The sequence below is a fragment of the Lithobates pipiens genome, unplaced genomic scaffold (genome assembly GCF_037356315.1).
Source record: "Lithobates pipiens isolate NorthernLeopardFrog02 unplaced genomic scaffold, aLitPip1_a1.2 Scaffold_8, whole genome shotgun sequence".
Classification (NCBI taxonomy): Eukaryota; Metazoa; Chordata; class Amphibia; order Anura; family Ranidae; genus Lithobates; species Lithobates pipiens.
In genome coordinates this window covers 278,942,010-278,968,567 of record NW_027507903.1, presented here as the reverse complement: position 1 = coordinate 278,968,567, position 26,558 = coordinate 278,942,010, and the positions used below count along the sequence as shown (strand labels likewise).

Sequence of the window (26,558 nt, the reverse complement as noted above, 5' to 3'; positions counted from 1 at the left end):
CCTGTTAGGTATGGAGATGAGTGAGGGAAAGATGCCCACCCCCCCCCCCCATCTCCATACCATCACTTCCACCCCTAGCTCTTAAAGGGACATTTTTTATTTTTCCAAACTTTTTTTTATTTTATTTTTTATTGCATTTTAGTGTAAATATGAGATCGGAGGTCTTTTTGACCCCCGATCTCATATTTAAGAGGTCCTGTCCATGCTTTTTTTTTCTATTACAAGGGATGTTTACATTCCTTGTAATAGGATTAAAAGGGACGCTTTTTTTTTTTTTTTTTTTAAAGAACAGTGAAAAAAGAAAAAGTAAAATCAATAAGATTTATTTTTTTATTTTAATGCGCCCTGTCCTGCTTCGTGCAGAAGCAAACGCATATGAAAATGGTGTTCAAACCACACATGTGAGGTATCACCGCGATCGCTAGAGCGATATCAATAATTCTAGCCCTAGACCTCCTCTGTAAAGTGTAGTGTAACACACTATCAGATTTTCTGCTGATTTTTTTCCTTCAGATTTACCAAAACCATGTAGTGCAAGGGCCTGCCTGATTGCATACAAATTGAAACTCTTAAGGTTTGACCTAATATTATTTGGTTGTGGTAAATCTGAAGGAAAAAATCAGCAGAAAAATCTGACATTGTGTATGGGGCTTAACTCTAAGGCTCCATGCACACTGGAGCTCATAAACTGCAGTTTATTGGAGTTTTGGTGTTTTTTTTTTAAAAGCCCATAAACTCCACTCTATTTTAGCCTATGTGTCCATGCACATATGGAAGTTTTTTTTAGCTTTAATGAGCAGTGGAGTTTATGGGCTTTTTTCTGAACGCCATAAATTTGCGTTCAAAGTGCCGTTTTTCACTGACAAAAAACGACAAACGCATTAATTAGTGTTTGGCATTCTATTTTTTTCAATGCATTGTGGGAGTTTGGAATGCACTGTGGGATTTTTGGAGTGTCCTCTGTGTATTTTTATTGAAAACGCCCATAAACGCTAACGCTAATAAACGCTCATAAACGCTAGTACAAAACACTGTTAAAAGCACATTTTTCAACCAGCATTTTCTGCCAGCAATCTGGTGTCCAGAAAAAATTGAAAATTTATATCAAATACTTACCGTAATTTTCCTTTCCTGATGGGCTCCATGGCAGCATACGTGTGGGTTAGCCCCGCCTCCATAATTACCCACTAGGACCCCTACTCCCATAAATCTTTGCTCCAAACTGCTATCCATGTTCCGTAACTAGCCTACTCCAACATTTGGGAGGGAACTCCTGCTGCCATGGAGCCCATCAGGAAAGGAAAATTACGGTAAGTATTTGATATAAATTTTCCATTTTCCTGACAGGCTCCATGGCAGCATACGTGTGGGAAATAACTCACCAAACACACCCGGGTGGGCTAAAAATGTTGAGCAAAGAAACTAGAATTTTATTTTACATTGTCCACTGACAATACTTGTAAACCAAAATTAACAGAAGAAAACGCAGCTGGCTCTACACAATAATGGGAAACAAAAGTATTAATTGAAGACCAGGAAGCTGCTCTACAGATCACTTCTGGTGCGACATGTCGAACTGCTGCCCAAGAGGTCGAGATGCCCCGAGTTGAATGAGCCGTCACTGCTTCAGGAGGAACCATGCCCTTTGCCTTGTATGCCCTTTGAATCGTTTGGACCACCCAAGATGAGATTGATCTTACTGATGCTCGCATCCCTTTATTTTTGCCATGAGGAAGGACAAAAAGAAAGTCTGTTCGTCTGAACGAGGCTGTAGCGTCCAAATATTGCTTCAAGATGCGACCAACATCCAAGGGGTGAATCTCTTGGTTGTCTGACATTCTAAACGTAGGTAGCACAATCTCCTGATTTTCATGAAATATTGATGTAACTTTTGGATTTGACCCAAGCATAGGGATCAGGACCACTCTGTCCGGAAAGAAGGTTAGAAATGGTTGCACAGACCCTAGATTCCTAATTTCCGACACTCTTTTGGCTGAAGTTATTGCCACCAAAAACATCGTCTTGATAGTGAGATCTCCTAAAGACAGGGGAGCGTCCAAACTTCTTCCAAGATCAGAAAGAAAGTTCAGTACTAAAGGAAGGTCCCATTTGGGAAACCTGGGCCTTTCTAGAGGCCTAAGCCTGATGGCTCCTTTAAAGAATTGTCGTATTAAGGTATGATTTGCCCACGAAACTCCTGCAAAGGCTGAAATGGCTGAAACTTGTACTCTTAAAGAACTAACTGCCAGAGACAAGTCTAACCCTGACTGAAGGAAGGACAAGATATCTTGAACTGCCGGAGAATTATATGAATTTGACCTAGAAGACATGTGGACCATAAACCTGGCCCATATGCGTTCGTATACTTTATTGGTACTCTTCCGTCTGGCACTAAGAAGGGTTGGAATCGCTTCTTCTGGGCAACCCAGAGCTTCTAGCCTTCCCCTCTTAAGAACCACGCCCTGAGGTGTAGACAGGACGGGCACAGGTGTAATAGTGTGCCCTGGGACAGTAGATCTGGCCTGAGAGGCAGGGGAACTGGATCCTGATAGCTGAGAAGCAACAGCAGAGGAAACCAAGGCCTGTTGGGCCAGAATGGTATTATCGCAATGATCTCCGCCTTCTCCCCTCTGAGCCTCAGAAGAAACTGTAGGATTACAGGAACTGGAGGGAAGGCATAGGCCCTCTGAAACTTCCAACAGTCCGTGAGAGCATCTGTCCCGAATGCCTGAGGATCCCTGAACCTCGAGTAGTATCTGTGCATCTTGCGATTGTACGGCAAAGCGAACAGATCGACCTCTGGAGATACTCCCAGAGTCAGAAGCCACTCGAAGACATCCCTGTGAAGGGACCACTCGTTGTTGTCTATTCTGACCCGTGACAGAAAATCTGCCTGAACATTCTGGACCCCTGGGATGTATACAGCAGAAATGTTGACCACATTCTTCTGAGCCCAGCTCATTATCGGTTCTACTTCTCGTAATAGAGACCAACTGCGAGTCCCTCCTTGTTTCTTTATATAGGCCACCGCAGTTGTGTTGTCCAATCTTAACATTACTGACGACCCTGCCACCAGATGGAGAAATGCTATGAGCGCTTGAAAGGCTGCTCTCAACTCCAGGATGTTGGAGACCACACACAGCGACGGGAACGACCACCTTCCTTGAGCTACTTCCGTAAGGCAATGAGCGCCCCAACCTTTGTTGCTGGCATCTGAAGTTACTATTACCCAGGAAATGGGGACTATCGAATGATGGTTGCGTAGATTCTTCCCTTGAAGCCACCAGAGGAGAGACATCCTCATCGCTGGTGTAAGGAGTATGCGTTGTGTTTGACTGGACGAGTCCCACTGTTGCAGAAACCCTTTCTGGAAGGGACGAGTGTGCCACTGGGCCCACTTCACCATAGGGATGGTGGCTGTCATTGTGCCAATCACCTTCAAACATTGTAGAGCCGAAAGATGAGATGATTCCAGAGCCGTGTGAATCCTGTCTCGGATCACGCTGATTTTCTCCTCCGGTAGGGAGATAGTGCCTTTTAATGTGTCGAACTGAGCCCCTAGAAACACGATAACTTGAGTTGGAACCAGGTGGCTCTTCTCCAGGTTCAGGAGCCAACCAAACGTCTGCAGAGTGGAGATGACTAAACTCTTGTGTTCCAAAATTTGATCTCTGTCCTGAGATAATAGGAGCAAATCGTCCAGATAATGATGGAGACGAACTCCTTTGACTCGTAAAAGAGCTACTATCGCTAGGAGCACCTTGGAGAAGACCGGAGGAGATGTTGTCAACCCGAATGGGAGACAGGTAAACTGGAGGTGTTGCTCGCCAACTGCGAAACGGAGAAACTGCTGGAAATCCCTTGCTACTGGCACGTAAAAGTATGCGTCCTTCAAATCGATTGAGATTAACCAATCCCCCAGATGCACCGACTGTTGGATTGTAAGAAGAGATTCCATCTTGAACTTTTCCTTGCGAATGAAGGAATTGAGGTGGGTCAAATCTATCACCGGCCTCCATGCGCTATTTCTTTTCTGAACCATAAACAGAGGAGAATACATGCCTTCGCCACGTTTGTCTTCCGGCACAGGCACGGCTGCGCCTTGATCCAGTAAACAACTTACGTAGGTCAATAGGACCTGTTTCTTTTCCTCTGAGCCTGGAATTGTTGTGGGAATGAACCTTAACCTCGGAGTCTTGATGAAAGACCACTTGTGACCCGAGGAAACCGTCTTGACGGTCCAATAATCTTGAATTGAGGCCGCCCAAACATGTCGGTAGTGTAGAAGGCGAGCCCCCACCTGACATGTTTGAGCGGGCCCAATTTCAAAAAGATTTAGTAGAATCTTGGTTACCTGCGGAACCCCCCTTTGAGGTTTTCTCAAGGGAGGATTGTCTGGACCTCCAAGATCTAGAGAACTCCCGGCCAGGTCTATAACTGCGCGCTTCTCTAGCGCGATCCGAGGTCTGCCTTCTTGGAAAAATACGTTTTTGGTTTTGAAGACATCTGTCTTGAGGGAGGAACCCAGACCTCCCACCCGTGGCCCGGGATATGGCGCTATCTAGTTTATTACCAAATAAGGAGGTTCCCTCAAATGGTATACGACACCATGGCTGCTTAGATGTTGGATCCGCCAACCAAGGACGGGGCCACAAAGAACGGCGTGCCGAGACTGCTGCAGGGATTCCTTTACCACCCTTCTCACCATAGATTCCAAGTGTTGATCCGCACCATCTCTTTCATATGCAACTTTAGAAAAACAATGATCACAGAGCGATTTGTCTGATGGGATGGGCATCTTACAGCCCCAACATGAATTATCTGGTCCTCTGCTTGAGTGCGAGTGACCACTGCGTTGTTCAGATCTGGAAGACCTATGGTAACCAGACTTTGACGATGATTTACGGTGCGATTTTGACGATCCACTGCGACTATGCGCACTGTAATGCGGTTCGGACCTAGAAGGGCTATAAGGAAATATACAAAAGAGAGAAAAAAAGACACAGACCAGCTGGTATCAAATGCTAAAGAATACACCACATATACACAGCAATCCAGCCATGTACATACCTGTTACAAGCGGGCAGGTCACTAGTAGGCAGTGAGGCATCCATGACTAAAGATCGCTGACTGTAACAACAATAGACCCTCATAAGCAGCCACACAAAACACAGGAGCAACAATACATCAGAGCAGATCATAACCTACCTTACACCAACCAGAGAATGGCCCCGGGAAGTCGCTGAATTTCCTGCAAACATTCCCAAGTTCTGACAGCTCTCACTGTGTTTTAAAAATGGCGCTCATGACGTCATCAGCGACGTCAGACGCGAGATGCCCGCGCGCATGCGCGGGAACCAAGCCTCGCTTTGAATTGGGTCCGCGCATGCGCAGAACGCAGCGCTGGACCCGGAAAACAGGCGGAGAAAGACTGCTGGAACGCGGAAGCGTCAGCGCATATGCACAAGAACCAGCTGGGCATATGAAAGAGACACAGGTAGAAAAAAAAAAACACATAAACACTGCTGCCATGAAAAACAGAAATTTTACAGCTCACCACTCCACCAACGATCATCTGGCCGAACAGGTTCAAGCACACACCACCGATCCACCGGGCAGATAATGGCCACCTTACATTGCAGGTAATAAGCCGTGCGCACTTATCTTCGGACAAACCAAGCCTTCAGCGCTACTCTGCCATACACTCCATACCCATGCTTAACAGACAGGGCCTATCGGAGGAAATTAGCTTGATAGTCGGCCGACTTGATCGTAGTGAAGATCTCTTCAGATAGGAAACACCTGTCCTATGGAGGAGGACAAAAAAGGAACACGGATAGCAGCTTGGAGCAAAGATTTATGGGAGTAGGGGTCCTATTGGGTAATTATGGAGGCGGGGCTAACCCACACGTATGCTGCCATGGAGCCTGTCAGGAAAGCTTTTTTGAGCTTCAGTGTGCATGGAGCCTAAACATGAAACCTGTAGAATTTTTAAATTTCACCTATGGAGATTTATAAGGGTAAAAATTGTCGCCATTCCATGAGCGGGAACAATTTTGAACCGTGACATGTTTGGTATCAATTTACTCTACGTAACATTATCTTTCACAATATAAAAAAATTGGGCTAACTTTACTGTTGTCTTATTTTTTAATGCAAAAAAGTGTATTTTTTTCCCCCAAAAAAAAGGGCGCTTGTAAGACGGTGTGACAGAAAGTATTGTAACGTCCGCCTTTTTATTCTCTAGGGTGTTAGAAAAAAATATATATAATGTTTGGGGGTTCTAAGTAATTTTCTAGCAATAAAAAATGTTTTGAACTTGTAAACACCAAATCTCAGAAAGAGGTTCTTAAGTGGTTAACTAGTCATTTAACCAGCCTAGGTGACTCAGAGGTTGTCTCGTAGCTCACAAACTACAATACGTGTTATCATAAGTAAAAACACAGGATACCTTCACACAATAGCAGGAGACCACCAGTAGCAGACTAACTGTCTCCTACATTGTACAGAGGCCAATTTGATCAGCTCTTTCAATTAATATGTATAGTTCAGCATCAAACAAACCAGGAATAAGCTTTATATATTTTCTGTGAGATAGTGTGGATAAATATTACTGTCCCATCTGAAGTAATCCACCACATTCTCAGTGTCCATCATTGGAGAATGGTCTGCTCTCTCCCTGGTCTGGTGCTCCTAGTCCTCTCCAGAAGCCCCTATCTTGGTTAGGTCTGTCACAACAAGTGAATGGTTCCTTTGTATTTTGAATGAATCATTTTCTGGTTGTCTTGAGCCCTGCTTTTACCTCTAATTGTCAGTGTTGAAAAATACATTTAACCAAATTCTTAAAATTGTAGGTGTCCCCCCTTCTTTAAGATGCCTCCCCCTACACACACCTTTTTCAAACAGTGTAGGATTCCTGAGTTGAAAAACTTCAGAGATCTAGAACATTTGGTATATTGTATAATAATATAATATGGGTAGAATTACGAATAACACATCCCCCTGCTCCAAAGGATGGGACCACAGTTATGACTATGCATCAGTAATAACCAGGCAAAGTGTGAATTATTGATGTGCCCATAAAAAATATAAAACTACAGATCACTTAGAGCTTTAGTTGCTGACATGGAAATTATTGGAACTACGGAGACACAGGAAACAAAGCATATTGCCTTACTGCCATAAACGGGATAAATGGATTGAATCTGTTTATAAGGCCATAAAGTGGAAAGGCATATATATCAAATCAGTTGTACCTGCTCATGGAAGAACTTCGTTATTGTTACACCAGAAGCATTTTTTTTTTTTGTAAATTCTTTATATATATCCTGTGCATGGTACAAACCATAGTACACAAACAAGAATGTTTTGCCATTTTGTAGAACAAAGCAGAATAAACAGATCTGTATTGATATTAAGATATAAGCAGGAAGGCAGAATGTATAGGATACAGTAACTGTATACATGAACCACCTAGTAGGGAAAGAGAAAAGAAAAATTTAACAAACAAGGGGGAGGGGTGGAGAAAAGCAAGAAGCATGGGAGTTGGAACGTTTCAAGAAGGGGGTAGGGAAGTCTGGGTAAGGGTTACTGTAGGGGATAGAGGGCAGCTTGGACAAGGAAATGAGGGAAAGGGCACTCCTCGGGTAGTCCATATGGTGTTGAGCTGTGGAGTAGGAGTTGTCAAATATGAGGGCCTTTCCTTCTTTGGAGAGCGTATAATCATATGTAATAGAACCACGTTGTTCTGTATGCATTGTTTTTGTTTTGAGAGGATAAGATGAGATCTTCCACCTGTCTAATATCCTGTGCTTTGCATACCCATAGTGAGATTAATGCCGTGTACACACGTCCTGACTTTCTGGCAGACTAGGTCCGACGGACTTTCCGACCAAACGGACTTGGCCACACACGAATGGACCAAGTCCGTTTTGAAAGTCCGTTAATTTTGAACGTGATGACGTAAACGGGACTAAACAAGGAAGTTCAATAGCTTCCCTTGCATCATATTTGGTCCGCCGGAAGAGTACACAGACAAACGGTTTACCCAATTTTAGTCCGTCAGATAGATTTGAAACATATTCTATTTCTAGGTCCGTCTGATTTATTTATTTATTTTTGAAAAACGTTTGGACTAGCCCACACATGATCGGATTGTCAGACAGACTAATCCTTTCGGACCTAGTCTGCTGGAAAGTCTGGTCGTGTGTAAGCGGCATAAGGAGAAATGAGGCCCTTCATTTCAGGGGGCTATAGGATTTTATAGGGCTCTTCTGTTTGGGTGTTCAAATATTTTTTTTTTATTGTATAAACCTTCACTTTTATATTATGATTGAATGTTACAGAAAAGACTGTTTTTTTTAAATATATAAAGTAATGTAAGCAAATTTTTTTTTACTAAGCTCTAAATCTATTTATTTTATCTTTTAGGTTGCAGGGATTCCAAAGACACGTGAGTAAATTCTGCATAGTTGGAGCATTTTTGTACATAATTTGTATCTAAAATGTTTGAAGTGTAGCTCTGGGTTTCTTAATAACTGAAATATTGTAAATAGTTGCAATTGAATGCTTGCAATATACAGTATGTTGCTTTATTTGCTCCAGTTTCAAGCAATGATTTTCTAGAGCTGAGAGTAACGTTAGGCTTGTGCTAGCAGACTCCAGAATCTTCATCTTCCTGCACCTTTTATTGGCTACATTTTTTAAAGCCCAATTGTAACTTCAGCTTTTATACCTTAGTTAAGTTGGGGTGCCACAAATGCATGCTTTTTAAGGTTTTACGTTGGTTCCTAAGGCTATTTTCACACTACAGCACCTGCATATCGCCTGTAAAGAGCCTCTCCTGTCTCTCCAGTGTGAAAGCCTGAGTGCTTTCATACTGGAGCAGTGCACTTGCGGGACGGTAAAAAAAAAAGTCCAGCAAGCAGCATCTTTGCAGTGCTGTAGGAGCGGTGTATACAAGGGCATGCTTGGGGGGAAAAAAACTTCAGCTTGGGTAGGCAGGCATCAGCAGTAAAGCATTTCTGTTTTTAGCGCCACTTTCCCATCATTTTAGCTGCGCTTTTCGGACTGTACCCGGGAGGTTTTAACCCCCGATAGCAGCTGAAAAAGGGTTAAAACTGCTGGCAAAGCACCATTAAAGCAGTGGTTTGGCGGCGCTGCCCCATTGTTTTCAATGGGCAGGGGCGCTTTAGGAGTGGTGTATGCACCTCTCCTACAGCGCTGCAAAGATGCGGCCTGCAGGACTTTTTTTTACTGTCCTGCAAGCACCCCGCTCCAGTGTGAAAACACTCAGACTTTCACACTGGAGAGACAGGAGAGGCTCTTTACAGGCGCTATGCAAGCGCTATTTTTAGCGATGTAGCACCTGTAAAGCTCCTCAATGTGAAAGGGGTCTTAAGCTTAGCTTAAACCTTAAACTCACTTGCTCACACCTATGTGTTTTTTAGTGCATCTTGCAGTTTTCAGAAATGCACTACAGTCCATTTAACCATGGTTTCCTATGGTACACGTTCACATCTATGCGTTTTGCTGTCTGTGCGTTTTTGGAAAAGGTCGGGGACTTTCTTTCTTGCATTTTGCGTGTAACAGACTTCACTGGAATCGCACCAGAAACACAAGTGTTGTGTTTGTGATGCGATTTTTGATATGTTTTTCTGTTTTTCAATTTTTTTCCTTTAAACACTATATATAGTTGCTTGCTAAGACCCCTTTCACACTGAGGGTGTTTTGCAGGCACTATAGAAACGCCGCTATTGCAGGCGGTTTTAACCCTTTCTCCGCCGCTAGTGGGGGGTAAAAGCGCCCCGCTAGCAGCCGAAATGCGCTTCAAATCTGACGGTAAAACCACCGACGCTATGGCGCGACAGTGTGAAAGGGGTCCAAGGAGAAGGCCTGGAAGCTGGCCACGCATTCCTTAGTAATCAATGAGTCATCAGCAAAAAAAGAAACAGTTTGGAGTTCCCCCCACCATTTCAAGGGCCTGGTATGGTTTTGAAGGGGACACCCACATGGAAACATTTTTTTTTTTAAATGCCGTGGGGTACCCCCCAAAATTCATACCAGACCAATAGCCAAGCATGCAGCCGTACAGATCAGGAAAGTGAGTGCCCCCCCCCCCCTTTTAAACCAGACCAGGCTGCATGCCCTCAACATGGGGGGGGGGGTGTTTGGAGTGGGCCACAGAACCCTGTCCCCACACGTTTATGGGGATAAGGGCCTCTTCCCAACAACCCGGGGTGGTAGCTGTGGGGGGTCTGCGGGCAGGGGGCTTATTTGAATGCTCCTTTAACAAGGGGACCCCCAGATCCTGGGCCCCCCTGTTTGAACAAAAGAGATGGTTTTTGACAAGTCCTTTATTAAAATTCATGTCTTCTTCCTCTAGTGTTTCTTCTCCCTCTTCTCTCTCTGGTGGTTTCTTCTTTCTTCAGTGTTTCTTCTCCCTTTTCTCTCTGGTGGTTTCTTCTCCCTCCACTGTCTTCTCCCTCCGGTGTATCTTCTCCCTCTTCTCTCTCTGGTGATGTCTTCTTTGTCAGCCACCACCGTTGCCACTAAAAATAAAGAACGTGGTCTCCTCCAATGCTGGCTGCCTCCGTTGTGTTGGCTCTCACTGTCTGTCATTTCTTATATAGCCATGGGGGGGGGGGGGGTGATCAACTGGTGACTACCCCCACCATGGTTTACCTAGAGAGCTGGCTCTTGTGATGTCACAAGGGCAGATCTCCGGGTGGCCACGTCACCCAAAGACCTTGCTCAGGTGACTTCACAAGGGCAGATCTCCAGGTGACATCACCAGATGGCCACATCCCATGGCTATATAAGAAAAGGCAGACAGCAGAACCAACACAATGGAGGCAGCTAGCCTTGGGAAGAAGGGCTTCCCAGCCTGCTCTTTAGCAACCAGCTATTTACAGTGTGTTTAAAGAAAAAAAAAAAAAAATTCATGAAAACTACATGCAAAAGCGCCTAAAAAAAAAAAAAAAAGGTTTAAAAAAAAACGCATAAAGCTTTGCGCGTTCCGTGCCTGAAAAATACAAGAAATGCAGCCCACATAGATGTGAACCTGGACTAAACCCACAGCTGCCAGTGTGTCCTGGAAGAAACAGCGGCGATGTTGATGCATTGTACTTTTACAGTTTTTTTTCCCCCTTAATTACAATTTTATTCAGATCTCTTCACTGCAGTGGTATTGCGGTGCGATGGTTTGTGTCCCAATATGCTACACTTGAAACACTTTTCGGCGCACACTACCACTGTGTAGTGGTGTAAACTGGCTTAATCATAAACACAGCAGATTACATTGCCTTTGCCCTTGGACGGCGTTTAGCAAAGCTGCCCAACACAGCCCAAAATAATGGCCCTTGCCTCACTCCTAAATCTTTTTTTAACCACAATCTAAGGCTCCATGCACACCAGAGCTCATAAACGGCCGTTTTTTGGAGTTTGGGCATTTATTTTTAACAGCCCATAAACTCCACTCTGTTATCCTATGTGTCCATGCACATCTGGAAGTTTTTTTTAGCTTTTATCAGTAGTGGAGTTTATGGGTTGTTCTCTGAATGCCATAAAATCACGTTCAAAGTGGCATTTTTCTGACCACAAAAAAAGCTAAAAAAAAAAGCGCTCAATGCCGATAAACGTTCATAAACACGCGTTTATTAGCATTCGGCGTTCTATTTTTTCAGTGTATTGTGGGAGTTTGGGAATGCATTGTGGGATTTTTGGAGTGTCCTCTGTGTATTTTTATTAAAAACGCTCAAACGCTAGTACAAAACGCTGTTAAAACCAGCTTTTTCTTCCAGCAATCTGGTGTCCAGAAAATGCTTTTTTGAGCTCCAGTGTACATGGAGCCTTAACCAAACTCTTGGGGCCCTTTCACACGGACATTTCTGATCAGGTCCACCTGTCAGTTTTTCAGGCAGACCTGATCAGAAGCTCCATGCAGTTAATTGGACAGGTGTATGTAAACCAGGGATGTCCAAACTTTTTTCAAAGAGGGCCAGATTTGATGATGTGAACATGCGTGAGGGCCGACCATTTTGCCTGACATTCTTTAATCCATTAAAATTCGGGACTAAGTGTGTTCGTTCGAGCACTAATACACTGCCCAACAAGAATTCTCTTGCCTTTGTCACGCTTGTTCCCGACACACAGACGAATGATCTGCTCTTTAGGGGTGCCGTTAATTCTTAATGGAACCCCACACATTGGAAAACGTGGGGTGCTTTTTGGTGTAGTGCAATTTAAAAAAAAAATAAAATAAATAAAAAAAGCTTGGGGGACTTCTTTCCCTGCATTTTTGTGGGTAGGGAAACCCATTGAAATGAATGGGCTGCCCTACATGCAGCACGCAGCCACACAGATGTGAACCAAGGGCTTGTTCACATGTCAGGTTGGAGGGGCAGTAAAACCACACGATTAAGCTGTTTTTATCACCCCCAACTTCTCCCTCTTTAGCTGCAGAGGGAGCAGCTGGGGGTGTACACATGCTGTGGCTGCAGCTGGAGGTATACCCAGGATGAATGGGCCTGCACTGCAACTACCCTGCAACTGTGTGGATTGCACAGTTGCGGTATAGTGATGCTGCATTTACAGGCTTAAAACAGGTGGTGAGAAGGAAACATAATGCCTCTTTACCGCCTTTCAAATGCCTCTGAAAAGCAATCTGTGCATGGGTTGCTATTCAGAGAAGCAGCAGTCCTGGCTGCTATCACGCACAAGCCCTACATAAGCAGTTCTGATGATACAGGAATTGGAGGGGGGGGGGGGGTCTGGATTAAAAGGAACATACACACAGACACATGCACACACACACAAAGCCCTTTTAAAATTAATCTAGCTTATACTTGGAGGAAAACAAGGTGGGACTTTAAATCCCCCCCCCCCTTTGTTTAATGATATTAGGAATGGAAGCATATTATTGCGGTAGCATATAATTACTACCTTTATTACCAATGACTGCGTTTGGATCGAGGCAGCACTTTGGGTATTTTACTGTTAATCTTTTTTGATTGGTTTGGCCGCTTGTGGGTATTTCCTATTCCGGAGCTGGGATGCGCTCTGGGGCCCTCCCTCTTCCCCCCCCCTCCCCTTGGATGCGGCATCGTGGGCGGGTCCCTCAGTGCATCGACGCCACGCCCCGCACGTCATGTGCATGACGTCACTTGATGGCACCGTGCGTTGGCGTATTGAATATCCATCTGCATTTACCATGGGGGAGGTTTGTACGCCAGCTGCCGAATGTTATCAGCTGTTCGGACGCTGACGCCGCCTCGACCCCCCCCCCCCCCCCCCCGATTTTGCAACGTGACATAGGTGGTTACCACATCGATATATGGCCACAGTTAACACACATTGGTTGAGCTTTTCCTCCCACAATTTTGAAGTCATACGTACCTTGGTTGTTATGCACTCACTGCAGTTTAGGTAATTATAGTCAGTTTTGTTTTATTTTCTGCTTTTTACTCCCTACACTGATCTTATCCTTGGCACTATGTGTATCTAACCTATTTGGCTTGGTACATGGCTCCCTCCACTTATTGGTTTCACTTATAGGTTTAATTTCACTTATCTGCCTTGGGGCAGACACGTCCATACATTTATATAATTATTCCCCCACAGAAGTCCTCTGGAACATTTTACACATGTTACTCTGGAGATTACAGTTTCTTAGATGTGTCAGCTCCAATCAACTTGTGGTACAGTGTGGCCGTGGAGATTATTACCTCAGCTCCGGTGGAGGTTTGTTTCCACAGCGCCCCACCTATCAACGTTTCTCCTCTTTTTTTAAGTATAAGCATTGTAGGTAAGAGTGGTTTGGGAAGTTGTGTCTTTTCCCCCTTGCCTGAACCCAAAACCTATTGAAGAATTGGTTCAGGTGAAGACATCGCTGGGTTCCTGGCCAGGTAAGTGTCCTTATATTAAAAGTCAGTGGCTATAGTATTTCTATTATTTATTTACTTTGGGGAGGGGGGGGGGGGGGGGGTGATGAGTCTGGAGCTCCTTTTTAAGCACTGTTTATTTAAACAATCAGAATATGGTAAGAATGCATGCGTTTCTTTTTGGATACGTGGTTTAAACCCAGAATGTTTGTAATTTTATGTGTTACAGGACAGATGATACTTCTTCTCAAGATGACAAACACAGGTAACAACTATGCCTTTCACTGGCGAGGCCATGCAAAATGTTATAGTTTTCCCCCAGCTTCTTATAAGTTATAAAGACTGTGGTGTCAAGATGTCCCTCTAATGCCGCGTACACACGACCGTTTTTTCTGACGCAGTTCCTCTGAAATGGACTTGCCTACACAAGATCACACCAAAGGCCAATAGTTTAGAACATGGCGACGTACATGTACGACAGGACTAGAAAAAGGAAGTCCAATAGCTGCCCTTGTGTCGGTTTTGGTCAGTTGAAACAGCATACAGACGAACGGTTTTCCCTTTAGGAATTGATTACATCGTAAAGATTTAAAAAGGTCCATCAAAATTTTTGAGAAAAAAAAAAAAAAAGTCCACTGAAGCCCACAGACGATCGGAATATCCGATGAAATGATTCCGTCAGACTTTTTCTGCCGGGAAAGTCCAACCATGTGTACACGGCTTTATAATTCCTGGCCATTTTCTCTTCCTTGGGGTCTTGGTGCTCGCATCCACTATCGAGTTGTTCCACATTTCCTTTGTATCCTACTTGATATAAATCTCCAACAAGAATAGTAGGGCCCTACTTAAGTGGTGGGAAGAGGTCCAGTGCAGAGATCTCACCATCAGACTGCTGGATTTGTAAGAATCTGCAGTGCCTTGAAAAAGTATTCATACCCTTAAACTATTTTGCAAATAAGAATGGGAAAATTTTAAAAGGTCTGTCACTGGATAGTGAACATCTGTGACACATGAATATGCTTTGATCTAAACCATTCCATTGTAGCTCCGGCTGTATGTTTAGGGTCGTTGTCATGCTGGAAGGTGAACCTTCGCCCAGTTTCAAGTCTTTTGCAAACTATAATAGGTTTTCTTCTAAGATTGCCCTGTATTTGCCTCCATCCATCTTCTCAACAACTCTGACCAGCTTCCCTGTCCCTGCTGAAGAAAAGCATCTCCACAACATGATGCTGCCACCACCATGTTTCATGGTGGGGGATAGTATGTTCAGGGTGATGTGCAGCATTAGTTTTCTGCCACACATTGATTTGCTTTTAGGCCAAAAAGTTCAATTTTGTTCTCATCTGAACAGAGCACCTTCTTCCACATGTTTGCTGTGTCCTCCACCTGGCATTTTGCAAACTGCAAGAGGGACTTTTTATGGCTTTCTTTTAACAATGGCTTTCTTCTTGCCACTCTTCCATAAAGGCCAGATTTGTGGTGTGTGCAGCTAATAGTTGTCCTGTGGACAGATTCTCCCACCTGAGCTGTGGATCTCTGCAGGTTCTCCAGAGTTACCATGCGGCTTTTGGCTGCTTCTCTGAATAATGCTCTCCTTACCCGGCCTGTCAGTTTAGGCGACGGCCATGTCTTGGTAGGTTTGCAGTTGTGCCATACTATTTCCCATTTGTTCGGATGATGGATTGAACAGTGCTCTCCGTGAGATCAAAGATTGGGATTTTTTTTTTTTTTTTTTTTTTATAAGCTAACCTGCTTTAAACTTCTCCACAACTTTATCCCTGACCTGTCTGGTGTGTTCCTTGGCGCTCATGATGCTGTTTGTTCACTAAGGTTCTCAAACAAACCTATGAGGGCTTCACCGAACAGCTGTATTTATACTGAGATTCAATTTACACACAGGTTGACTCTATTTACTAATTAGGCGACTTCTGAAGGCAATTGATTCCACCAGATTTTAGTTAGCAGTATCAGAGTAAAGGGGTGCTCAATATAAATGCACACCAGATTTTTCAGATATTTGTAAAAAAAAAAAAAAAAAAAAAATTGGAAAATCATTTCCCTTCCACTTCACAATTATGTGCCACTTTGTGTTGGTCTATTACATAAAATGCCAATAAAATACATTTACATTTTTGGTTGTGACATGACAAAAATGTGAAAAATTTCAAGGGTTATGAACACTTTTTCAAGGCACTAGAATATTAATATTAGGTGAAATAGGTTTTTGTTGGGCTGAGCTCTAAATTATTTTCTCTTCTGAATACAGTGTTAATGTGTCCTTTTATTTCTGTTAAATGGGTATTCAGATTTTCCAATTCCTTGGTTGATTTTAGAATATTCATACCTGTTCATGACCTAAGCACCATTGAAGGGTTGTAAAATCTATTAATGTTTTTCCTGTTTTTCTTTGAAGGAATTATGGAGGTGTATATGTAGGTCTACCAGCAGATACATCAATGTATAGTTCAAAAGAAGCACAAGGTATCGTCTGAGTATTTTGTATATACTTGCTCACTTTGTTTTATTCCTATATTTTATAGATCTGATTACCACACATTAAACACCTAGGTGCGAAGCAAGCCTTAAAAGGAATGTGTCAGTTAAGTGTGTGTAAACCTCGACAATGCATTTCTCTGTGGTCTGTTAACTACCGTATAATGCTTGAAAGCATTTTGTTTGATCTGTGAAGTGTAAAAAAATAAATAAAAAATGGACACTAGCAACAGAAAAACAGTTAGCCAGCCCAGAATAGCCCCCACCCAAAACAAACATTCACTTGTTTTGTAGTAAACTAGTAGCAAGAACATAAAAATAAAACTGAGGGACGAGACCACTTACTGGGTCCCAGGAAAAGTATTTATTAGTACATAAACCTATGTTCAAGAATTCTCATCATCACTGGATGAGAAAGAACAGGACTGTCACCATGTCCAAAAGCCGTCAAACTTAGAAGTGGGCAACAAAGGCAAACTGACCCAAGAAAAAAGTAAACTGGATGCTGCCTGCAGTGCAAAAGAGGTGCCTGAAGGAGCCAATGCCCAAAGTTGGCATCCAATGAGGCCTGAAAATCCATCTTCTAAAACTTTGAAAAAAAGAAAACTAGGCCATAGTCTTGTTGCTGAAAAGACCAAGATGCACTCACAGACATGGCAGTGTGCGTGTTGATTGAAAGGGATAGTGCCCAATCCTTAAGACCATAGGTTTGGATGACATCTGCCCAAGCCACCTAGGGATGGTAAAACTAGAAGCAAGAGTACCCCAACAGGGCCCATCTGGCACTACAGAAAGGGAAAGAGAAAAACAAAAAACCCTTGATATTCCTGAACAAACATCAAGACAAAAGAATGGAATTTTAATGTCGGAAAAACGGGCAACAAAGGAACAAGAGAAACAAGCAGGGGCAAAACGGGGGGGGGGGGGGGGGGGGGGGGCGCGCACACATGCCCCGTGTGACTCATCTAGGGGTGCATCGCCAGGGAAGCACTGCTCTAAGGGTGTTACTGCCACCCACTGCATAGTCTGCCAAACACTGGAGAACCAAATAGGAGGGAGATTGTTATACAAGTTTTATATAGCGCCAACAGTTTGCTCAGTGCTTTACAACATGAGGGCAGACATTACAGTTACATTACAATTTGGTACAAGAGGAATCAGAGGGCCCACTATCGCTGAAGCACTCTAGTCCGTCCACCCACCAACACTAAAAGAAAGGCTGGGGGGGGGGGGGGGCACGCCCGAGGAGGCCCTGGGCTGAGGTGGCCCTGGACCCTGGGGGGAGGGTTGTGCAGTGGGGGCCTTGGGCTCCTGGATGGTGCAGAGGAGACACTGGGCTTGGGGGGGTTGGTGCGGCAAAATATCCTGGATTAGGAGAAGAGGCCCTGGACTAGGAGGGGGGTACACAGGAGGCCTTGGAGGTGCAGAGGAGGCCCTGGACTTGAAAAGTGGGGTTGGTGTGGCAAAGGACCTAGATTCAGAGGGCAGGGTGCAGAGGAGGTTCTGAAGTTTGGGGGGGCGGCGGCTGTGGAGGATGCCTTGGGACTAGGAGGGGAGTGCAGAGGAGGCCCTTGACTAGGAAAATAGTGGTTGATGTAGCAAGCCCTGGATTGGGGGGGGGGGGGTTGCAAGGGAGATACTGAACTGAGTGTGAGGGGGTGCCTGGAGGTCCCAGATTAGGAGAGAGGGTGTCTGGAGGCCCTGGACTATGGTACAGTAGCCCTCTGGACTAGAAAGGAGGGTGCCTGAAGGACCTGTCAGGGAGAAAGAACCTAGATCTAAAGCCTGGGCTGAAGAAGAGCCTTCACATCATAAACAGGGACACTTATGAATTGTCACAAGTACTGCTAAAACAGGACCAGAAAGACAGGTCGTGTGAGAGATTTATTGCTTGTTTGGCTATACTTCTCCTGTGGATCACAGCAGTGCAGATTATTTTGCATGCCTGTGACCCGTTTTCAGCTGACAGACAGCTGTCGGCTGCTGTCACAGAGCCAGTCCAGGCTGGGGAAAGATTGCAACCTTATGATCGGGATCCATTCACATGCCTGGATGGGCACCCAGCTCAGCCTGACCCCTCCCACCCCCTACACAGCCTAGCGTTTCAGTGACGGTAATGGTACACAATTGTCATGCCCCAAAACACAAACATAGTGATGTACAATTTTCAGCTCTTGAGCACCACCCTTTGGGCCCCTTCTGCTAATGTCGTGTTTGGTTAGCATTGATTACAAGCATGCATGTTTGTACTTTTGTGTGATGGATCTGTGTACTGACCATACGAAAAGCTGCCATCAAACAGTTGTCCACCAAAAATTTACTAGCCTGTCATCCAACATTTGCTGGCCAAAAGTTGGACAACAAATTGTCAAAAGGAACATACCAACGGTAAGATTTTAGGACAACAGTCTGTCATCAGACAAGCCACAGCCAACAATTGTAATGCATGTACGAGGCTTAAGGCTGGGTTCACACTATTGCAAATTGGAATTTGCATGTTAGGGGATTGTGACCGTTGTTCAATGGAGCTGGTTCACGCATCTCCAATGCATCTTCTGGTCAGTTTCAGGTCCGAATTCAGACCTAAAAACGTTGAACAGGGATGCACCGGACCCCTGCTGTGAGTCGCTTCGTTCTGCAGTATGACCTCAGCCTAAAGAATGAGTTCCCCTTTGGGAACATGTTACACCTGCTTTTATGTTCCCAATCCTGCAGCCGCTGCCCTCTAGCAGCAGTACAGGAAAGTTTCCTGTGCTATCTGCCACTTTCTAAAATTAGCGTGGCTGTGCAGGGCTCTGCCGACATGACCGAGTCACTCATTCACACTGCTGTGTGAATGAACTACAAGCCCAGCTTCCTTTGCGGTTGTTGGCTTGTAGTTCTTAAAGAACTACTATGGCGATATGGAGCGCTGTGGTAGTTCATTGATTTCCTTTCAGTGTATCTGCCTACCTGTACATACGGCACACAGATATACTGACAGATCTGAAGGAGACCGGCATGGCACCAGTGATCTTCTGCTCGCTGCTGCAATGCTTTACAGGCTCCAAAAGAAAATATGCATTTATTATATATACACACACACTTTTTTTCAAAAAGTTAACTTATGCTTTACGCTACCAACTATTCTCTCACCTAAACACTTACATGAGTCCTCTAATCAATTCAGCACTGTGCCCAGCTGCAGGTCTTGTCTCTCCTCTTCCTGCCATCACAGGCTTTGCTGAGAGCAGGAGCTTTAGGCTCCTTTTGCCATCAGTCAAATCCTGGGAGGAGGAGCATGGCTGAGCCACACTCGAAGTGTGTCTATGGACGCACACAGCCCAGCTTAGAGGTGCAGTAGTCAGATTGCTATGGGGGCACTCAGACAGCAGGGGGCCCACTAAAGGAGAGGTAAGGTACGGCTCTGTGCAGTATTGTTGCACAGATCGGGTAAGTATAAACCTTTTGATCAAAAAAAATAAAGTAATTGTAATGAGGTTCTTTAGAACCACTTTAACATATCCAGCAGCTGTTGATTGCACAAGAATCTTCCAAGAAAACGGCTAAAGAAGGCGTGTCCACGCTGAGGACACTAGTAAAAATAAAATTAGGAATGATGGTTGAGTATCCCATTTCTCTTGTAGGCAGCAGTAAAACCTGATAGTTTAAACATATCACATCTCTCTCATCCATGGAGGAATCCAGGAATTCTTAAAGTTGCTGCATTTTTTTTTTTATCCCTGGCTTAGGATATGCTGTATATAAATGTGAAGGTCCTTTTGGCTAGACTAGATCTTAGTTAGAGGCACTTTGTTTCCATCCAATGAATTGATAGACTTGCCATGTCAAATCCCACACCACAATTCTATTCACAAAACACTGAGTAGACTTTACAATCACGTTTTTTCCATTTTAATCTGTATAATGCACAGTACGATATAATAACCAGAAGAATGGATGTGAAACTCACCACTGCATGGCTGAATTAATGAGTACCGTTTGTCTATTTTGATATCTAATGAGACTCTTTAAATAGTTGCAGCCTCCAGCCAATCCTATGCACAGAACACACAGCCTAGTTCTTCTCTACCAGAGAACATCTGCTAGCACAGCGGAGCCATCAAAACTTTTGAACATTCGCTTTACGGGTAAGCACGAGTCCACAACTTTCTCCTGGATATACTCGTTGCAGAGGACATTAGATGCTTCACATCTCAAAGCTGCTACCCCTGTGCTTTACTTGAGCCTATGACAAGAAAGTAACAAGTTTGTGTTTGATGACAATCTGTCTGGCACATTGAATGCTTTAAAAAAAAAAAAAAAAGTAGTGGTAGTTTAATGGTGTACGTGATGACTTTCCTCCTTGGATCAAGGCCATGAACTGCAGATGCATTATGAAATATTCAGGGACTGAGCAGCCTCTTCCTGCCCTGGAAACTGGTGGTCAATTTGGAAGCTGCAGTGATAAGCAGAATTGCACTCAACTATTACATCTTTCAGGATGATATGATATTTCTGCTGCAATAAAACTGCAGATCTTTGCTGACTTGGAAAGACAGGCCTTAATAGGAATCAAGTGAAATGGGTTTCATTATACAATTTAGTACACGTTACTTAAAAGCTTGCTTAATGCCACTAACTTGTGGCCCATATAAGCACACAAGTTTAATTCCGTGAAATCTTTTAGAGTTTTATATTATACATTTAAAGTGCTTTTTTTTACATTTGCAACTGTTAATAAAATAAATGTACTTAATCCTGTAATGTGTATTGTTGCTGTGGTGCCGATTTCTGTGCTATACTAATCTTGAAATAATTACAATATTGGGTGCCAATTCTGAATGAAACACAAGCCCACCCAAGACTGATATTGGACACCAACTTCCTATATAGCTTACAATATTTCACAAGCAAGAAAGTGAAGCCAAGCCACAAAGCCTTGCTGCGCCTGCTGCAGTATCTGAGGGGCTTTGTTACCATGTGATCTTTTGCTGCAGTTAGTAGGTGGCTCTGAGCCTAGCCAAGTGCCCTGTAAATGCATGTACTGGGTCCAACGTGGGTGGGTCCAAATGCTTTGTTCCAAACATGGCCATCTATATAGGTATTCATCTTCTAGTGCTGGCAGGACACCACCCATAAAAAAAAAAAAAAAAAAAAATACAAAAAAAAAGGCACTATTTTGGATCTTTTTTTGCCTCCAACAGTATGAACAAAGGACAAATCTAGCAGCTGAGGTGAACCCCCCCCATTGGCCAAGATATGCTGAAAGTATAAGCCAGTGTGTGATCCAGATTTAGGTGGATGCTGGTAATCCGAATCATGAACATGTTACATTTGGTGCTTCTTCCTAGGTTTACATAAAGATATTATATTATTAGAAGTTAGTATACATCAATGTATCCTATAGCATGTTTTCTATGTAGGTATGACCTCATAATTCAGCTGCTGCTGTTTATACTAATATGAATAGTAGCTAAAATTATATATTTTTTTTCTGTAACTGGTGGACACATTTGCAAAATTGCTTGAGGATGAGGCTTGTTCATCATTGAAGACTAAAGACTGGGAATGCTGGAATGAAGTCCTTCAAATTCAAGTGAGCATGTTTTGTCCATTGGAGGCTATGCTTGCCAGGAACCTCCTGAATACTGCTACATGCAGTGAACCCCCCCCAAAAAAAAAAAAAAAAAAAAAAAAAAAAAAAAAGTTTCCTGGAAGTCATATTTAAAAAGCAAACTACAGTATACAATTTATATATTCAGAGCAAATATTTTTAGTAATATTAAAATTCATATTTTCCTGTTTTGGGTGTGCCATAATCAATTTGGTATTACACAGATTTGTAGGTTCTGTTTCTAGTGGCTTACAGCATTTCACTGTAGAATCTCAGCCTCCCCAAGTCAACTATCCTGATGAAATCCCAGCTACTTAATGTACTTTTGTCCATTAGACCCAGGTATACATTGAGCCACTATTGGTGCACCCACATGGGGACAGTTTTAAGTGAACCATGCCAGGGTCCACTTGGTCTCCCCCTACGCCCCTGGTTTGCATTCTTACTGCATTGTGAAGCCTAGTACACACAAGCATTAAGTAGTCTGCTGGCCTGTTCAAGCAGGAGAAGAACTTAAAAAATAACTTTGTCTTGAAGACTAGGTGTTCAATTTTTTTTTTTTTTATTGCAGCGTTCTGTAGCCTCTTCTTCCATTACAAAGGTTTTGCTTTTTTACTAGTGCTTTGAGATAATAAAAGCTTAAGGCAGAAATTCATAGAAATGTTTAACATAGTACTTGATTCTCAGGCCTTAACATGAAGGTCCTTTGCAACCAGCATTTCAGTAACTGGATGCATGAAGGCTTGATTCTTTAAGAAAGTGCTCACAGCTTGATCCCGTGCCTTGTCAAAGTTGTAAAGGTCCCTGCAAAAACAAAAAATTTACAGTAGAGTCTGGTCATGGCCACAAACACTTGAGCTATGAAATGGTTGTGTATACTTAAGGCTAGTTTGTTAGAAGGAGGTGTTCTTTAACCCTGTCCCACAGTGTTCATACCAACATTACCCAGAACAATGATCTTTACTGGGCATATGTTAAACACCCCCCACTTTTTCCTTTGAGACCCACAAACCAACTACATAGCTTGCGGCTCTACATCCTGGCTTACAGCTCTGGGTTATGATTAGGAACCAGAGCAGATTGTTATCATGTAATGTCAGTTGGCACATGCAGGCTCCATTGACTAAAATAAGCCTATAGATGCCACTGCAGCCCAAATTTGGCAAAGTTTAATACTAAAACATTCAGTTCGAGCCAGTTCACACAGGGGCAACGCGACTTCCAGCGTGACTTTTGGAGGCAACTTTGACATGACTTGAGTATGAACAACAACGACTTGGAGCGACTTACAACACGACTTTAAGTCACCCTTTGGCCAAAGCTGCCTGGACTACTGCAGAATAATCCGCTCTCAAGGGGGAACTCCATACCGGATTTTAAACAGAAATCAGGCATGGGTTCCCCTCCAAGAGCATACCAGGCCCTTCGGTCCGGTATGGATTTTAAGGGGAACCCCCCCACGCCAAAAAAAAAATGGCATGGGGGTCCCCCCAAAAGCCATACCAGACCCTTATCCGAGCATGCAGCCTGGCTGGTCAGGAATGGGGCATGGTCACCGGGTGATGTTACCTGGTGACCCTGCCCCTTTAGGCCGTCCCAGCATGCCCTGGGACTTGACATCATAAGGGGAGGGGGTCACCATGTGACATCGCCCGATGACCATGCCTATATAAGTCGCTGCACGAGAGAGAGCGAGAGCGAAACATCGCAGAAAGAAGAGGGAAGCAGACGATGCAGAAGACTGGGCCACCACTAGCAAAAGCTGGAAGATAGCGGAGGAGCCGGCAGAAGAACCAGAGAGCAGAAGAGGCCGAAGAGAGAGCGGCAAAGTCGGAAGAAGACCCCCGAAGCTGCCTAATAAATTACTTTAAAAACCTGTGTAGTGTTTTTTTAACTTTTTTTTCCCCCTCAGGTGAATGGGTAGTGGTACAATGTACCCCATACTCACATAGGGTGGGGGGCCAGGACCTGGGGGCCCCCTTAACCAATGGCCAGGGTTGTCGGGAAGAGGACTTTGTCCTCAATGCCTTTGTACAAAGCAACCCCCCTCCCCACATGAGGGCATGCAGCCTGGTACGGTTCTGCTCTTTCAAGTTAATGGGGAGAAACTAACTAGTACATACTGAAAAAAAAAAAAAAAAAAAAACACCAACAACACCACACAACTATTTAGTGCTCACAAATTTCACCGTTTTAAATCACGGTTACAGTCTAGCATAAAAATCCTTATACTTTTCTTCAGCCATGCAAAATCAAATAGATTTTTTGTGGCAAGAGCACATTTTTGGCTCAGCCTAAGGGTGCATGTACACTATTGTATGAAAATACAGCAACTACTATACAGTATCTCGCTGACAGCAAGATCCTTAAAGTGCTTTGTATGCATGTAGTGTTTGTGCCACTTTTACATGCGTACAGCTTAATGGGCTTTTGTTGCTAGGCTTCTGTCGTCTAGCATATTTCTACTGCACGGACACGGGCAGCTCCAATAGAGTGCACAAGCATTGTGCACAAGCACACATGTAATTGTCATCTCTAATGACTGCTGAAACTGATTTTAACATATGAACACTGCACAGGTTTAAAAGATCTGAATGCAGCTGTATAGTTTTCAAGGGACCCCCACACAGTTATGAATTCAGATCTGTAAAAACCATGAAATGGTTATGACTGCTGGGTTTTTCCTGCTTTTGTGCCTCAGCTAGGGAGGCTGAATAATGCCAGCCTCTCCACCTCAGCCAATGAAAAGGAAACTCAGCCTGTTTTGGGAGTGGCAGTGGGACTGAGTGAGTGTCTTGTATAGCGCTACCTATGCTAACTGAATCGCTTCAGGGCGCTTTCTTGCCACCAGAGTCCATCTGCGGCTTTGCGTGGTCCTTTACCCCGTAAGGTCCTGACACACTTATAAACACATACATTGACATACACATATTAAGGCCAATTTTGTTTTAGACAAGGTCTAATTAACCTACCAGCATGTCTTTGAAGTGTGGGAGGAAACCAGGGTACCCGGAGGAAACCCACGCAAGCACAGGGAGAACATGCAAATTCCAGGCAGATGGTGACGTGGTCGGGATTTGAACCAGCGACCCTATTGCTGCTAGGTGAAAGTGCTAACCACTACACCACTGTGCTGTCCTGATGGTCCTGTCCTACTGCTGGAACACATGCTATATATTGTATGTACCTGAGGCTACACAACTGTCATACAGAGCACAAACCTGCCATGAAGTTGTACCTCACAGCCAGGCAACAAGCATTTACAGGAGAAATGGCAGCAGCAGTAAAGGTTACCATACAAGCTGGTTTACAATGTACATCACCTACAACAATGTTTTATAGTCATCTATAAGTTACACTAATGATATGTATACATCCTATGGCTTAAATGCAACTCATGACGGTGGTCATGAAGTTTGGCCATTTTTGTCTGGATTGAATGGATCATGACTCTCAGAAGGCCCAAGATCCCTTAGCCACGGTGCAAGTGGCAGCGGCAAGAATCTGCCAATTTCTGCTGCTGTTTTTACCAATTGCGAGTGGCTAGCTCGGTCTGCCAAGCCTCTACACTTTAATGAGAGGCTGCTGGCGGCCGTAGCTATCCACACAGCCAGCATTTACCTGCATTGATCACTGCTGGATGACCTTTGGATTTTTGCCATTACTAAGTGCATCATGGCTAAATCACCCGAGCAAAATGTAGCCTAATGCTGGATGTAAACATTGCAAGTTTCTAGAAATATACTGTAAAGAAGCAAATCCATCCCTTGTGTTAGTGGTAAGTTACCATTGCTAATGTACAAGAACTACTGTGCACTGAAAATTGTGTTATACAGATCGATCAACTACCAAATCTATACCCATCTCTTACCGATACAAAGGGCGAGTGAACTTCATCCGTCCCTGCTCTGTTGCCATTTTCAGAGCCAGTGGGATCACGTCTTCCCACTGGGCACGAATGCAGAGACGCAGCCACCTGTAAAAATACATTGAAATCTTTCTAGTTGATACTGTCATCCAGGAAAATGACATGTCACCAGGCCAAGTCTTACCTAAAGAGAATTTCTGAGTTCTTTACAGCATTGAAGTTGTACACCTCCTGCATGCGCTTCACATGGGACACGGGCAATGGATCCTAAACAGAAAAATAAAAATGAAGATGGAACTCTGAACCTCAGGATTGATTTTTATTCCTATGCAAAATATTACACAATTATTTTTCGCTCTGGTCAGGAGGTTGGAGCAAATTCTAGAACTACTTGGGTAAAGCTTTGCAACGTTTAAGCTTTTGAACAGAACATAATTGGGAGGCAAATTCTCAGAATACCTGCTAAAACCTAGTAATTTGAACTTGCTTTAGAAAATATGTACAAGCAATCCTTCCATTTAAAAATTAGTATGCAAAATGGTGTGGTAAGACATGGTGTCACTCAACCCCCCCCCCCCCCCCAAATCATTTCCGGCTTTCTGAAAATGTACCCAAGCCCCTTCTATACCTCTGGCACCCCTGTACATTGCCCCTTGCAGCCATTTCCCCTCCTTCATATTACACAACCTCCACAGCCCTACCCCTTCCTACCTTACTTGAG

At 43.8% G+C, this 26,558-nt stretch overlaps 2 protein-coding genes across 2 annotated transcripts in view; one reads left to right on the top strand and one right to left on the bottom strand.

Moving 5' to 3' along the window:
• Positions 1–21,111, top strand: part of CUNH12orf75 (chromosome unknown C12orf75 homolog) — a 90,891-nt gene extending 69,780 nt beyond the window's left edge. The window contains exons 3-6 of the mRNA XM_077472078.1: positions 8,431–8,452; positions 14,110–14,145; positions 16,294–16,361; positions 20,392–21,111. Of these exons, the coding sequence (XP_077328204.1) occupies positions 8,431–8,452; positions 14,110–14,145; positions 16,294–16,361; positions 20,392–20,462 (197 nt within the window). The 3' untranslated portion in view covers positions 20,463–21,111. The remainder of the gene's footprint in view (positions 1–8,430; positions 8,453–14,109; positions 14,146–16,293; positions 16,362–20,391) is intronic.
• A 1,397-nt stretch (positions 21,112–22,508) lies between these two features.
• The window catches only part of LTA4H (leukotriene A4 hydrolase), a 53,843-nt gene continuing 49,793 nt past the window's right edge, over positions 22,509–26,558 (bottom strand). Inside the window, exons 17-19 of the mRNA XM_077472077.1 lie at positions 26,022–26,104; positions 25,841–25,945; positions 22,509–22,773 (exon numbers count right to left, since the gene is read on the bottom strand). Coding sequence (XP_077328203.1) covers positions 22,653–22,773; positions 25,841–25,945; positions 26,022–26,104 — 309 coding nt within the window. The 3' untranslated portion in view covers positions 22,509–22,652. The remainder of the gene's footprint in view (positions 22,774–25,840; positions 25,946–26,021; positions 26,105–26,558) is intronic.